The sequence below is a fragment of the Chiroxiphia lanceolata genome, chromosome 6, assembly GCF_009829145.1.
Source record: "Chiroxiphia lanceolata isolate bChiLan1 chromosome 6, bChiLan1.pri, whole genome shotgun sequence".
NCBI lineage: Eukaryota > Metazoa > Chordata > Aves > Passeriformes > Pipridae > Chiroxiphia > Chiroxiphia lanceolata.
In genome coordinates this window covers 37,178,184-37,195,217 of record NC_045642.1, presented here as the reverse complement: position 1 = coordinate 37,195,217, position 17,034 = coordinate 37,178,184, and the positions used below count along the sequence as shown (strand labels likewise).

Below are 17,034 nucleotides of genomic sequence, written 5' to 3'. Positions count from 1 at the left end.
GAAAAGCTAATTTTATTGGATAAGCCTGTAAGAGTCACCTGGGAGAGGCACCCAAGTCTCTAGGTGGTGGGAGGTAGAATTAAGGTTTTCATTACTCTTGTCTTCTGAAGAGCAAATGGCTAAGTGGAATAAAGGTGAAGGAGTCTTTCCCCTTGGGAGGTCATCTCCCACTGCTCACGTACACCATCTGATTGGAGAAATGTACAGCACCCTTCAGCTGTGACAACTGTTCACAGGTTCCAGGAGAAGAAAGTGTGTTCAACTTCTGACTCTCCATAAGATCTAACATTACCATTCATGTAGTTTTTCAGTTCCTTCTGTACTCTCCCTCAAATGACTTCCTGTTTGCCCTCTTATTTCTCAGAAACTTCAGCTTCCTGTCACTTTGTATGAAGTGCCAAGTGCTTGTCATCTTACAAATGCCCTGTATATACACGTACACAGCAAACCTCAGTTCTGTCAGCGTGCAGCTATAATCAATGAAGTGTAGTAGCCTCTAGGGAATTCAGAGATTTTTTTTAGTAGGAAGTAACAAATATACACCACAAATACACATGTTGCTGGGCATCTTTTGAATTGGTATGGTACTGAAGTGGCTTTGGGTAAACTAAGGAGCAAGTTAAATGTTTGACAGCGCACTCTGCTCCAGGCAGATGCCTCACTGAATTAGTTATCAAGGATGGTGATAAGTCTAAATGACTTTAATTTACATTCCTCTTTTATACTTTCCCCTTTGTTCCAAAATGGCTGCCTGTTAGAGGGGAAAACTCAGCACATGTGTTCTGACTTTTCATTCTTCATGATTTACCTGGACATAAAGCCCTCACGTGCTTGTCTTTTGGAAGAAGTGTTTTTCAGTGACTAATGCTCCATATTTATTCTTTTGTGTGAAAAGCCTCAATCCAGTCTACCACAGGACAGGACAATTGTACCATGAATAAGGTTAGGATCAGAAAAAAAGAATGGTATGCTGCTGCTCTTAAATAATTTTTTACCTTCTTCAAAATTTTACTAAGATTCCTTTTATATTTTTTTTATTCCTGGAAAGTGCTGGAATACCTTCCCTGCTCCCCAGGAACTGTAATGATTTAGTTACTTTTCTCCATCCACTGATTTTGTGTTCTGCTAGACTGGTCATCTGTAACCAGAGAAATTAGATCTGTTACCTAGTTGGTTATGTATTTTCTTCTTTGTGCCTATGTTTTCTTTGTGCATATCTTATGATTTCTACACAGAATTAAATGATGCAGTGTAACAAGAATGAGCTTCCATTAACTCAGGAATGAAAACTTTTAAATGTGGGTAAGTAATAAGCGCTTAGATATTGACACCAATCTGATATTTGCTCTGACAGACAGCATAGTATTTGCACTATGTTGGCTTTTGAAACCCTTTACACTCAAGTAAGATTGTCATAAAATAAGATACTGTAATCTGCAGGTTGTATTTTGAACTGACTCCACATTCCTAAGCTGCATACAAAAAAGCACTGTGGTATCTCTTTTGTAATATTTATGAAACCTAAAGAATTCTGAGCAACTCCTTACTTTCAAGGTTACGATACGCTACAGCTGCTTTATTTAAGAACAGCAAATGAAAACTAGTAACAGGACTCTATGAACAGCCAAACTGACAGCATTTAATGCATCAGTACAGAAGACAGGTTAATTCACTTAGCTACATCTGCTACAGTTTTCAACCATGCTGGTGTGTATGAAGACAAAATAAAGAAGAATGCATATTATTTACTCAATTCCAAAGTGCAACAGAGCAAAATAGCAGAAACAGGTCTTTCTTGGTCTGAATTAGTAATCCACAATTTCTACTGATTTCTTACGTACTTTTTTCCCAGACTCTGTATAAAATAAGGATTTTAAGGCTAATTTCATAGACTTGATCTTCCAAATGCTAAATATTACAGAAAACCTGCTATGACTGGTTTCTATCAGTAAGTTATACGCTACAACCAAAGAAGTACACATACCTTTATGTAGTCAATAAGATTCTGATATTCAATATAGTTGCCTCCTCCAACTATAAACACTATGGCCTAAAAGGCAACACACACATTATCAGAGTATGCAATGAAATTCTCATAATGTCAGTAGTAAAATAGCAAATCATTAAATCCAAAACAGAAATAATCACAATTTTCTATTAAGAAGTACTTGAAACATACATGGTTTCAACACATTACTTTTTTTGTGCTTTCCCTCCTCACTTACTACTGCTAATAATCTATAATATTACAGGTAAAGGCCATCAGTATTTTCTGGGCTACGCTTAAAAGAGAACAATTAATGACTAGACAAAGGAGACTTAATAGTTGTATTATTATTACTGACATTTTTGCTGTGACCATCTGTTAGCCATGTATATGATACCACATGGTATTTCTTTTGTTCTGGAGGATAATTAGAACATCTGAGGAGAAATCTGAGACATTTGTATGTCTTTGCCATGGCAAAGATTTTGCTTATGAAACTTGGTAGTCAGGTCAGGTAAGTAAGACTTCCACTATTTGCAAATATTTATGTTGAAAAATACTGAAAGTTACAGGTATTTGTATGAAATGACAACATTAATTATTTTGCTTCTTTCCTTTAATTGCAGAGACTGTTTAAAATAGTCGTGTACATCAGTGCTGTTTAAGGCTGGACAGAGGATTAAATCTAGAGAGCATTCTCAAGATTTGGTATAAAAATGGGGTTTTAAATTGCTCAGTACCCAATTAGGATATTAGTAAGTCCTTGTATTACCTTCAGAAGAATTTGCTAGATTTTTTTTTCTCCAGTATTAGTTCATGCTTACACAGTTCTTTGAAGATGAAAAGCCTTCTTCAGAATAACAGCTAATTATAATTAATACTAGATATAATTAGTTTTAAATGCTTTTTTTGCAAACAAGACCTCTCATTTTCTTAATCATGATTATCAAAAATGACTGGTACTTCAGGATGTATTTATTTTTAACACATTGAAAAAATAATTCCTAAGTGACTTACCTCCTGGAATGGATTTTTATTTCTTGGAACTGAGCTATTAAAAAACCACACAAAAACATACAGCTCAAATTTTATTAGACATGAATATAAATATGCAAAATAAGTAATATACACATCATGTTTATGAAATACTATATAATATTAGACAAAAGTATAAAATAAAACAATAATTGCCTTTGTGCATTCATCCTCCAAGTATTTTATTTAAATTATTTGTTATAGAAAATCATTAATTCTACAGGACTGAATACATGAGTAAATAGGAGTTTTACTTCGTCACTTTTAAGGTTGCTGTTTGAATCATAAGCTTTATGACAACAACTCTTCCAGAGTTTAAAAGCTCTAACTTATGGTGCTGTTACCTAGGAGCAAATACTATGAGTAAAAAATGTCACCAGCATTAGCACAGTTCATGGCACTTAGAAATCCTGCCTACTGGAATCTTAACCAGGTAAGCCAGTCAGTTTGCAGTGGCTGGATATAGCTTCAAAATCTCAAAAACTACTCTAGGCAGGAGGTATGTAGGATTAGAATTATTTAGGGAGGAAAAGGTAAGTTACAGTTTGGTGGTACAGACTCTTCCTCCCATTTGAATTCACAGGCAGGTAGCACGGACAGTGGGAGAAACCTTGCACCTTCAGAAGGAAGGGGAAAGCGAAGAAAAGGCTATGAAGGGTCAGTCTGCCCTCCTGCCCTTTGCTCACATGCTACCACTACCTTCCTAAGTGTAGCCCCAGGCATTCAAATACATCTTATGTTCTAACACAGATTAAAAGCATTACATTTTCCCCTTCAACTTGTCTTTTCTCTTATTCCAAGAAGTTTTCTCTGAGAGACCAACAAAAATTGACTCAACACAGATTCTGGTGTACCAGAAAAACAGGTTTTAAAAGGGAATGGCTATGTCTAATATGTTGCTTTGTCCGTCATGAATATTGCAGACTCCCCATAAGTAGAAGTGTTACCCCAATGTTCTCTTTTGAATATGATATATCAAATCCACATACATTTTGTGTCATCCTTTCAGAGGACAAGGCCTGTTTATATTTGACATAGGCTTTACACAGGATATAAAGATACTCTTTAGCTAAGACTGAAATACAGGAATGCAGTTCCTACTCTATTTAAAACATAATAGATAGCAATGCCAATATTTTTTAAAATAGGACTAGATTAGAAAATAAAATTAGTCACTTCTTAATATTGTCCCATTAATTATACTATTTGATTTCACTATTTTAAACAAGTAATACTTTATCATGCCAGCTAACCTATGTTTTTTATCATCTACATAAATATTTGAAGTGAGAATTAGACAAACTCCTATATGGCTATATTAAGAGTTTTGCTGTCATGCTCAAATATGATTTAAGGAATATAACTTCAGTTTATGCACAAAACCCAAAAAAACCCCAAACCAGAAATTAAAAGCTTTTCCCTGCGATGACTATTACAGCTACACAGAATGGTACATTTATGAACTGCTGTAAATGCTTATTTTTACATTGTTTAGAGCAACATAAGAATTATACGGAGTGGGTAAAAAGCATATGTACATGAGAAAAACTCTTTGGCTTTAGTGAAACAAATCTTTGCACTTTTGCACAAAATCCACCAGAAATGCTACAAAAGCATTACAAAACAACGAAAGTTAAGATTAAAACATAAAATACTAGTGATTTTCTTCTCTGACACTTTCAAAATCGGCTTATCTTTGAAACTACATAATCTGTAACACTTTTCAATAAAACTTAGACATTAATTTATTACTTCCCATGTTTCAAGAACAGATGAAGCAAGTAAATAAAACCAAACCTGGACCTACTTTTATCCACATTTGTCCCGCAATAAACTCCTGCAACTAAATGAGCTGATGATTGTTTTCCCACAAGTTTGATGAAAATTATTTTTAGAAGGTATATTAAAATAAAGTATCTTCTCTGTTTCTAGGATATTAGATTAGGTGCAACTATCAGCCAGTTATTGAGCAAAGATACAAAGCAAAAGATAAAAATTTATAAACTTCTAGTGTAATTCCTCTTCCTCTTTTTTACTGGTAAAATAAACTATATCCAAATCTCCCTTCACATGAAGGGAACATAAAATGTGCACCTACCCACACAAAAGCTAATGCAGTCAACTTTTATTGGGTTGTTTTTCAAACAGTGGAAAACCACAAAGTTTCAGAGAAACCAAGCAGTACAACTATGAATAACTCTAACATTTATTATTGCTAAATACTAGTACAAATTCCCATGACTGAACTGATGTACATGTTAGCAGCATGTTCAGTCACTGGAACAAAGATTTTTTTTTTTGCAGTGTTACAAGATATATCTGGTTGATCCAAGTTCCCATTGTGAATTCCTTCAACACCAACTGTCTTGACTTCGAATCAATGATTAAAATTAATTACTTGTAGTCAGCAAGTAAAATAAAACCAGATTTCTTAAGTTAGCCTTTTCACAGAGTACAAGGAAAGAAGCAAAACTCATAGTAAACTCACCTGTCACTGCCTCGTAGCATCTTGGGGTCAAAATACCGGTAGTCATCTGTCTCCTATTAAAAAGTATGCTTTTATCTCAAAAGTTTGGCATTTTTCGCTTGTATCTATTATGTTAAACATAGTTCAAACCAACACAATTTCCCATCACATAATTCAAAATTAATTGTGGTGTCCACAAATATTTATAAAGTTTGGATGTAACTGAACCAATACAGAATAAACAGCAGTGAGAAGCTGTAAGGGTACTATTAAGCTTTTTATTTCTGGTTCATCTAAAATTGACTATCACACACTTTCCAAAAAATACACTGGTTGCATAATAAATCCCAAGAGAAAGGCAGTATGCTGAAAGAAAAATTACGGTGTTATCAGCTTTATAGGAACACCACACGGTTAGTTATAAATGCTAAAATTTTCCAGCTTACAGAGATTTGCTATTGTTTTAACATTATAAAACAACACACTTCTGTGGCAATGAATGCTAAATACAAGACAGATCAAAATCTGCTACTGTTATGTAACTTATCCTTCTCATTTCATGATTTATGACTACTATTAAACCAAAATTAAGCTCTTGAAGAAGAAATGTGTTCCACAAGCATTTGAAAAGTCTGTCTAAACTATACAAAAAAATTTTTTTCTTCACACAAAACACTGAGGCACTTCCAATATTTTTATTGGCAACAAGCAGGATTTTTACCAATTATAATGGACGAAAAACAAAACTTCTTAGTAACTCCTTTTGACAACTACTTGGCTTTTTGCTGTTTCTACACTACATTTTCATCCAGGTACTCTGTGGATAAACTGTATGCACAACTACAGTTGAGTTCACCTGGGTGTATACATGCATCAAAACCTCTGTTTTGATGATTCTGTACTACAGAAAAAATACTTCTTAAGTAGCAGATAGATTATCTGGGGAATTTACTAGAGTCAAAGCATAACTACCTCTAATACTAAAAAATATTTAATATACATGTGGTTACACACACAGAAAATAAATCTATTCTATATTAAGAACTTTCATGTAGTTACATAAAATAACTCTCTTATCCTGAAGTTTGGCTTTTAAAAAAAATTAATTTAGATCTATTTTCACACTGAACCTCTGTAAAATGCTTTTATATGCTCCACCAGCAATTTCAACTACATTTGTAGTCTGTTGGCATTCATGATTTTGGCAGCTTTGTACATAAAGGTGATATAATGACTTTGGAGTAATGAGAGAGCTGGGAATGGACAGAGATTGATAAACTAAAACTGAAAGGTATTTGAGAAACATTTACCTGGGATAAAGAACTGTACTTTCTCTGCTTGTTAGAATGAATTACAGATTAATGCCAGAACTAAAAATCAGAGTTAATACACATATTACAAACATTTATTCCTGAATGTATTACTCCTGTGTTTTTTCACTGTCGGCTTGTATAAGTAGACACATGAAAAGTGGTTAAGAAATCGAAATGTTATAAATTAGTTTATTTTTTTGCTGTTGTTTAAGTACACCATTCCTGTTGAAATCAGTTCTGAGGGCACAGAGAAAAGAAACTCTATTTGATTTTATTTGCTTTAAGAAACAGCTAGCTTGCCAACAAAAACAACTGTATAGCTGTTTCCTTACACACAACTGAATTTGTGACTTCCTGAAACAATTCAAGAAGAAAATGCATACTTTTGAGATTATAAACTTATTTGTCAAGATTTCAAATTAAAATGGAAAAAATCCCATGGAAATGTCATTAACTCTCAGTATGTATTTGTTTTTCTGCAGAATCTAAGATGACTAATTTGGATTAAGGAAACCCTCTATTTTTAGAATTTTATTTTGTAATGCATGAAAGGTAATCCTACAATATATCCCAAATCTGAAAGATACCATATACACTAAAAGGGATGGTATTAACCAAAATGCAGTTTCATTAATATATATCACAAATAAGATCTATCTAACTCTTAAGTCAATACAAATGTATATATTGTATTCACTGAAGCTAAACCCCTTTGTAAAGCTTTACTTATCAAAGATTGTCCTAACTCAATAATCAAATCATTTTGTAGAAGATACTTAAAAGAACCTCCATAATTCTATAGTAAATGAGGGTCATTTTCATACCTATGGGTTAAAATTCATGTATACTTGACAATAAGATTTTTTTTGTTTTGTTTTAGGAAGATTTAAAGTTTTAATCAATCTATTAAGGGACACCAAAACAAAGCAAGTATGTTAGTAGATTTATGAACAGAACATTTCTTTGTGAAAACATTATCTTAAAAGCAATTCCTTAAAAACCTGTTTTGACCAACAAATATTATTATTTTAAACCCCCCCAAGTAACGGATTACTTTAAGGTCATCAAGGAATGCTTCTGAATAAGTATTTAAAGAAAAAATGTAACTGTAGTTAATCTACACAAATTAAAAAAAATTACAAGATGGTATTATTGCCCATAAGAACTGTTCTAGCTGTTCCTGCTTCTGAAAAACTTGGAAAGCACAGGTATAGACTTATGTGTCCTTGCTGGTAAGCTTGTCCTTGTGAGACAAAAGAAATAGCAGGGACAAGTAACTCACAAAGTGATTTACAGACAACCTTACAGAGTTTTGCATAGGGTATCATTCTAAATAGGTTTAAGATTTCAACTGATAATATTTGTGAATGTTTGTGGTACAAGTTGTACATTTTATATATTTACTTTACTGTTGCAGTTCATTTCTAGAAATTAATTTAAATTATTTATGTTCATTGTAATAATTGTTTGACTTCTCAATAATCTGCTCTAATCTTGCATTACAACTTTTATTCATACACTGATCACTGTGGTTAATAAGATTTAATGAACCATAATAGAGATTTTTTTTCTGTTGTAAAAATATTAAATCACGAGGGCTTTTTTTCCCCTGCCTTTGTGTTTTGCCTGCAGTGCAATAGTTTTCTATTCTGGGGAACAGAAAAAGACTCCAAACATCAGAAGATAAACACAGAAGCCGCCACAATGGTGTATATCTACACATTGACTTTTTCCAGATGCAATTTCACTTCTGTTCATGGTACAGCAAATCTAAATATATTCCACAATGACTCTCTGGCTTGCATCTGTTAGCTGAAATTTACTCCAAAACTTGCTGTCAATTTTCCTGCAGGCTACGAAAATAATTTTTTAGAGCTTGCCTGGTCTCCTATGACTTGAAAAGTAGGACTCCCTGTTTCAGGCCATGAATATCAGTCTCTGACATGCCAGTGGAACATGAAGCTGCTGACTGACAGACTGGCTCAATGACTGCGTTTTTAAGTCAGAAGATCACTATTTTTTCCGAATTATCAAAGTGGTGCTGGCTGTTTTCTACTAAGTAAAATGTGGCAATATCAAGTCAGAACCCCCACCCTATATGACTTGTAAATTTTTCCAAATCAACTCCTAAACTTGTAGCCTAAGGAAGCTAGTGTTTATTTTGAAAAAAATTGTTTTGTTTTTCACCTACTTGTAAGTTTTCTGTAGTTTTAATTTCAGCTTTCTGTGGTAAGTGTTCTGGGTGACATCTACTGGTTGACTAGCTAAAATTAGCTCTGCACATGTTTTGCAACTCTTGCAAATAAGAACAACAATCCACTAACACTGAAAACAGTGTCAATTCCTTTGTTTGTAAAGAGAAAGCAAATTATCACTTAAGAACCATGATGCATATCATCAATGAAGTACAGTTTAAGAGAATAAAGGATTACTTGCATGTTGATAATTTTCATATTTTACCATTATTTTTCTCCCTTTATATATAGTTAATACCTGAAGGTGAAAGTGGACTAAGAATGTTTTGAATCTACTAACAAGTGTGAGATATTATAATTATATGATTATAATATATATAATACATATAAATATATAATATATAATATAATGTCTGATGCTGATGTCATTAAATGAGGAAGACTGATATGATGTGGTAAACATATTAAAGCTTTCTAAATAACTTTTAACAGGTGATTTTTTCAGGACAAGTATGTGAACAGGTTGGTCATATGTAAGAGTTTTGCAGGAACTAAATACACGGCAAGAAAAACGACTGCATTGATTATATACTAGGCATAACCAGACACAGGGCTATTTTTAGATGTAAATTCTAGCAAATGCCTTGACTATCTAACTAACACATAAGCATTTCAGAGTTTGTAATATATAAATCTCAAATAGTCTGCGTAAATTTTCACAGAAACAAGCCAAAAAGAGGACTTTTCCCGACAACAATAATCTCTGCTTGCAAACAGAATGACTGAATCAGTAGTAAAATATTTTCCTCTATATAGCACAGTTTAAAGATGTGGGAAATGAAATTTTCTCTAATATGCCTCTTTGTAACTACTTTACTTATGAAATTGTGCTCTTTTAAAAAAAATCACCTTGATGCAAAGAAAATTTCAACCCACAGCTTAACACAGAAATTTAGGAGCAACAGAAGCTCAGTACAGCAGAAGAGTAATAGAAGCTCAGATCAGGAAAAAATACTAGTTCCAATGAGACATAGTAAATTGTCATTGTTTAGAAACAATTTCAAAAAAAAAAGTCTTAGTAAATAGTTATGAAAATGGTTCTATTCTTGAAACACAGCATGATTTGATTTAACTGCATTATCATGAAAAAAAATAGCCCCGTTACATTATATATCCCAGCCTCAAGATTTCATTTGTTCCACCTCTCTCCGTATGAATGCAGTTGTACTCACAGGGTTTGACTTCATCTCCATGAGATTGTCCAAAATGCGTGTGACTGGCAGATTCTGTAAAACATAATGTGAAATTAATGGAATGCTGAAATGCTTCCTAAGAACTATTTGCAGGCACACTATTATTTATGGAAGAGTTTACAAAGCATTTGAAATAGTAATTTAAACATTTTCCCTCTTATATTTTGTAAAGGTTAAGCATATTTATCATCACCTAAATTACTCTTCTGTACAGAAAATGCAAACATCTGAGGTGCATCTAGCCAGAGGATGAACGTAAAGTACAAAAAAAGTGTGAAGATGGGAACAGAACTGTATTTGCAGACATGACCATACATGAACTTTCATTAAAAAAATTCTTTGCAGTTAAAGGAAAGAATGTTAAAGCTGAAGATGATAATTAAGGGTGTGATTCTAAGCAAGAACTAATGTTGTCAAAGAAATGGGTAAAAAAAGCAACCCTGGCAACAAATGCTTGGATGAACTGCAAAGGAATAAACTGAGGCGAGATTCAAGACCACTGTTCCGTATTTAAGATGGGAAATTTTAGCTTGGACAAAAGATGTGAAGTATTAAACAGTCAAACTATTTCAGTTATAATAAACTGAGGGTGAGTTTACATAGCAACAGAATTGGAAATGTGTCTTGTTGACAGAATATATCAAGAGGACATTCCAAAGGACAATCTACACACTACCCTGAAAAACGCTTAGTAAAAAACGAATGTAAATCCCCAAATGACTGAAGGAGAAATAAAAGTTAACTTCAATAAAAATACCACAGACTTACATTAGGCTTAAAAATATGAGAAGAACAGCATTTTATTTGGCTAAACTAAAATACCCAAAGAAGGAATTAGAAGCCAGAAAAGGCATATCCTGAAAACATTGGCAAATTGACTTCTTGCTCACTCAGAACTCAAAACAATGCAAGCCATTTTGTCAAGAATAATACTAACTCTTTAAAGCCACACATTTAAAGAATTGACAAAACGTTAAATAAAAGAAGAACAGGAAGTCTCCTTCAGAATGTAATTATCTTCTATTATTACAAGTAAGAGTTCATCTGAACAGTTCTCTAAAAAATATAACTTTCAAGCAAGCTACATATTTAAAAGTTTCCTCAACCATGTTTGGTGGTATACTACTGATTTGTAACTTGTAATGCAACTTATCATATCTAGTCACAGTTAAATTCCTGCAGAATTAACTTCATTGAATAACCTACAAAAGCAAGATCCCATTTTTATGAGATAGCTGATACCTTTCATGCATAAATTATGTGTTTAACAGGGTAAATAAACAAACAATGGCAATGATAAGATTAAGTAAGTCAACAAGATAAACGTTTAGTTTTCATTTTAATTAGTTCTGATATGCTGTATTTCTGAATTAAATTATGATTCTTCAACTAAGAATTTGATGATCTTTTTCTTAGAAATATTGATGTCAAAATATTACAGAATCAAGATTATAAACTACATATTGACTTATTGGCATCTGATGAAAGTACATATTGGAGAAAATAATGTGTCTTCTACAGGGAAGCACTTCTGGGAACCAGAATTCAAAATTTCAGCTGCAAGTTATACAACCAGTTTCTTTTTTGTTGTTGTTTGTTTTCTTTTGGGGGGTGTACACTGACATTTGCATGCAAATTATCCTCAGAAATATTTTATAAAGCTTAGTGAATATTTGAAGGTGGCCATGTCATTATAAACACACTTTGATTTTCATGCACATTACAAGATTATGGTTGCTGTACATTACTTATGTGGGAAAACTAGAAAGGTTTGAACTGTAACTGAACAGAGAATTAACACTTTTCAGCCTTTCAATCATTCTGGAATAGATTCACTTAATACATACTGTTCTAAGTAAAGACACAGATTTTTTGTTTATGAAGGTCTAGTCTATCTTGAGTATTCCACAGCTACTCTTCTTATAATGCTGAAATCAGTCTTAATTGCACATACTGGAATCTAATTCCTTACAAAGAGAGATTCAAAGAAAATGTGAACATTATTTGTTACTTATGTAAAAACAGGAAGTTCCAAAGTGATAGATCTATCCAGAGATTTATGTTTACTTTCTTACTGTACAATGGATTTTATTAATATGATAGAGGTACTGAAATCTGTTTTCCCAAGTATTCACAATACTCACGTAACAGACTTTTTTATTGTTTTTTTAAACTTACTTGTTGCTTCAGTACCAAATTCTTCACTCCTTCCATTACAAACTGTGATCCCGTATTCATAACACGTGAAAACAGACTGAAAAAAACAAAATAAAGATGATGTGTAAGACCTTTTTTATATTTTTATTCTTAAGCTTTATACTGACATCCAATTTCCATTAATGTTGATGGGACTTAAGTACCAAGTAATTCAATTTTTCATAAAATATATTCTTTATACCACACGGCAAACAAGTGTATGGGAATACATCTATAATCAGACAGTTAGATCCTTGCCTATCAAGAGGAGTCTTGAGCTCTAGTCTTTAACCCACTGAATAGTTTATTTTACAACTTCAGCAAGCATTTGAGTGTTCAAGTGGGTGTCCTAATCACAGTTAACAGAGTCCTAATCAGAGTTAGCAGAGATGCTGAGCACCTCCAACAATTTTTCCAAGTGAAACAGCACCAGAATTCTCTCCAACCATACTGCGTCACAGATTCCTTATGACAGTGACAGTGCACTCCTGAAAGTAAAGTTGGTATGAGGATTCAAATCCTCTCAAGCATGGAAAGACCCAAGTCCTAGACCCTGGATGGGATACAGGTACCCTTAGCACAAATAACTACACCTTTCAACAAGCGGACAGACACCCTGTCCATGACATTGTAATGAAAGAGCGGTGTGTTCTTGCATCCCTGACAGTCCAAGACCAAGAGAGAACTGATTTTGAATATACAGGGCTGTTCTTATCTTCTGCCATTGACTATGTAAGGGTTAAAATGATGGCTGTCACAGATCCAGTTCCTGGTGCTGAATTCTATTCCTGTGAGAGTGAATTCAATGTATAAGTGAAGATAGCACAATATTAAGATACTTTGTGGATTTAGTCACAGATCCATTTACTTTCCTCTGTGTGTTTCCTACGCACTGTTAAGGGGAGATGAGTGCTTGTAATCGTCTGTAACTTAAAACTTTTACAAATAGGGAGATACTTTGTTCTGAGCCATGTATAGTACTAATCACACTTTCAGTACCACTAAAATAACCTAAAAGGACTCAAAGGCTTACAGAAGATTAATCAAAAGCATACCCCAATGGTTTAGGCGTTGTGTTTCCATAGCTGGTTGGAGCTGAAGCCATCTTAGTGAAAGCCCTGTTAAAGCAGTGATAGAAAACAAATATTTATCTCATGGCACATAGGGCTGTAGAATGTTCCCCCCTAGTCATCTGAAAGTGAAAAAACTTCTGCATCTCAAACTCTTTTGGGAAGTAAATATTTATTATATCCATCCCTCTTGTCTACAAATACAATAGGAATTAGATTTGATACTTAAAAAACAAACACTTTATTTTGCTACCATGTAAAACTAGAAAAACTGATAGGCAGCATCACCCTTTGGTATGAACAAAAAAACCTTTGGAGTTTGAATTAGCACAACTTTTCATTTAATTCAGTAAGTTGTTTCTGTCTTGGATCATTAAGGGCACTACTACGTGTCATTGTTCAATAGTGTTCTTGTCATTGTTCAATAGTGTTCTGGCATTACTGGAGGTTAGTTTTAAAATAAGATTTGCATTTAGTACCGTAACAGTAAAAAATTATACCAGAATGAATGTTTAAGGACAATTTATGATGTATGAGAAGTAACACAACTCTTGAATACAATGCTGGGTTCTGTAAAATGACCCAGTTAGCCTCATATAGGATAAAAAAGAAAATACTTACTTCCATTGTTTTATGTAGCTCAAAGGAGCGAGATTACAACCTGCATCCATCAATGCTTTTTTATACTGCTCCAAATCAATCTGCAATTATGAAGTGGAGAATTATATGAGGTTGAAGGTACTCTAATATCCGTATCTAAATATTAAGTAAGCAGTGCAAAGTTATAGCATTAACCAAAGTAAGTTAAAAACTAATTATGAGTCTTAATTCTATTTCCTAGGAAGTATGAAAATATAACTTAAAATAAAATTTGCCAACAGCAGCTCTCATTAAATCCTGTGCAGGCATTAAATCCTGTGCACTTTCAGATATGGAAACAGTCTTTATATCAGCATTTTTAAAAAAAACCCTGACAGAATGTTGGTTTCTGTAGAATGTCACAACAGCAGATGATAAATGAAGAGGAGCTAATATACATTTATAAGAACACTTTCTATTTGTCTAACCAAACATTTTTCCATCACATAATATTTCTACAGTGCAAGAAGATTTTTCCTTGAAATTAATAATCCTAAATTCAAAAGAAATATTAAGAAATTGTTTCCTGAATTATTCAGATATTGGCACAAGATGCATTTCTCCTTCATTCATCTGCTAGTCAACTGACTCAATTATTCTTTAATATACAAAGACAGAGTGAAAAGAGTCATATTGCTTTATCCACTTCTATTGAGCAGTGGAGCAGAATAATAGACAGCATGCTAAGATGAGTCTTGCAGTAACTCTGATCTAAATATTCCTTCTTACTAGCCATTTGTATCCTTTGAAATGGTGGTTAAAGCTTTGTGAGCAGGCTTCTTTGTAACATTACGAAATTTATTTAAAGTTTTAATATTTCCTGGGCATTTCATACTTCTCTTTAAAAAGAAGCAGAAATATCTACTTACTGCTGAAACAATACAAAAAATCCTGTTTGTTGGAATCTGGTGTTGGAAGCTGTAAAGAACATACAAACCTCTGAAGGTGCCTGAGCTGAGCTTATGTAATAGATGAGAAATAATCGCATTTTATCTTCTGGGGTTCCCGCTGCAGTAAAAAAAATAATAAAAACCTTCAATTATAACTATGTTGCTACATTAATTGCTCTTCAGTAACCATATATATGTACATGCAGACCTTTAGTTATGACCATAACTGTTATGTCTATAACCAGGGGCTTGTTCAACGTATAAAACTGGTAGAACAACATATAGAAACGTTATGACAAGTTTGGTTAGATGTACTATTCTTTCTGAAAGTTTTACACTTTTCCCTTTTGCTTGGAGTGAACATTATTCTTCAAATAACTTAATAAATAAGTTATGCAGTTGAATTATTACTTGTTTCATGTGGAGACTGCAAGCATTAGCTAGGAGTAGGTCCATGAAAAAGTAGACTAAAGAAAAATCATAAAAGTAAAAGCCACAGCACATTTGTTTACATCTACAACTTGTTTACACAGCTCTATGGTTGACTGTACTGAAATACTTGAGATTCACAAAAGCACTTATATGAACTTTTGGTCAGGAAAAAAAAGCCTGAATTCCCAACTTCTCTTCAGAAAGGATTTCACCTCCTGAATCATATGTCACACTACCTGTTGGAGAAAAACACTTCCCATTCTTAGGAAGCATTATTAATACGACAATCAAAATTTGCCTCTCCAACCAAAATGATGACGTGGCCATGACTTGAACTATAACCTACTACAGCAGATTTTGAACACCATCTTCTATTTTGTCTAGAAGAGAATCACTGTTAATAAAGACTATAATTTCAAATGAAGATTTCAGGAGTACAACTTCTCAAAACAAACATTTCAAATTAAAATTCATTAAAAAACCTGATATCTTTAGTGCAATATAAGAATGCACTTTCTTGTACTCATGGTTAAGAAAATAGACTTTTTTTTCTGTTTTGTTTTTGTTATTTTTCCTTTTTCTTTTTCTGTTTTGTTTGCTTGTTTTGGGTGTTTTTCTCCTGCTATGGAATGTGGATCATGTTAGCAGGAGATCATCTAATCTAATCTGCAACATTTGTTTGTAAGTGAGCGTATATTTAGTTTGGCAGAAGTTAAGAGTAAGTGCCGTTAAAATGAACATTTATGACTTGGTACAATCTTCTCTGGAAGGTAGGTTTTACTAACCTTTACCAAACACCAGTAAGTCAGAAGATCAAGAACTGAAGAAACTTTGTATTTATCTAAACCAAAAGCCAGTTTTCAAGATAGACATCCACCTGGAATTCACTTAAACATTCTAAATATACAGTGTAACTGACTTGGAAACTTGGATTCTAGCATGCCCCTTTATGGCTTGTTTCAGTACTTTGCTCATCACTAAGTTTCAGTTTCAACTGGATTAGGCTGGCATGTAATAGCATTTCCTCTCCAGGCCTGTCTACCGTGCCTACAATGCTCCTAGAAAGTTTGTGCTCACAGAAGTGGTCTCACTCACATACGAGTTGAAGTGATATTTTGTCTTACTAAATAATAATAATAATAATAATAACAACAACAACAACAACAACAACAATAATAATAATAATAATAAATGTGACTGCATTATGTATACTTTACTAAATTGTAGGAAAACCACTTTGCTTGGAAGGAGTACTTTACTCTTGACATACTACTGATGTAATCATAGTAAACAGCCTAAAGACTCAGGTCAGCTGCCTGTAAAATATTCACGACTTTTTTTCTAGGCTGTAGTCTGTGACAGCACAGAGAGCCAAGTGGCTAAACAGTCTGAAGAAACTTAACTTAGCAAATGTAGAACAGACCAATTGTATTTTCCACTCACAAACCAGCAGGCAGCCTTTAGGGCTACTGATTAACTACTAGCAAAGAAAAGCCAGTAGCTCCCACTTTGTCACTCCATGATACAGTAATACCCACTGAACTGGGAGGCAACTAA

At 33.4% G+C, this 17,034-nt stretch overlaps 1 protein-coding gene across 3 annotated transcripts in view; it reads right to left on the bottom strand.

Moving 5' to 3' along the window:
* Positions 1 to 17,034, bottom strand: part of SCFD1 (sec1 family domain containing 1) — a 53,657-nt gene that overhangs the window by 4,295 nt on the left and 32,328 nt on the right. For 2 of the 3 annotated variants that reach the window (XM_032691320.1, XM_032691322.1), the window contains exons 16-23: positions 15,093 to 15,163; positions 14,138 to 14,217; positions 13,502 to 13,564; positions 12,429 to 12,504; positions 10,230 to 10,283; positions 5,511 to 5,563; positions 3,005 to 3,038; positions 1,985 to 2,050 (exon numbers count right to left, since the gene is read on the bottom strand). In XM_032691320.1, the coding sequence (XP_032547211.1) occupies positions 1,985 to 2,050; positions 3,005 to 3,038; positions 5,511 to 5,563; positions 10,230 to 10,283; positions 12,429 to 12,504; positions 13,502 to 13,564; positions 14,138 to 14,217; positions 15,093 to 15,163 (497 nt within the window). The remainder of the gene's footprint in view (positions 1 to 1,984; positions 2,051 to 3,004; positions 3,039 to 5,510; positions 5,564 to 10,229; positions 10,284 to 12,428; positions 12,505 to 13,501; positions 13,565 to 14,137; positions 14,218 to 15,092; positions 15,164 to 17,034) is intronic. The other variant, XM_032691321.1, reaches the window with a different exon arrangement.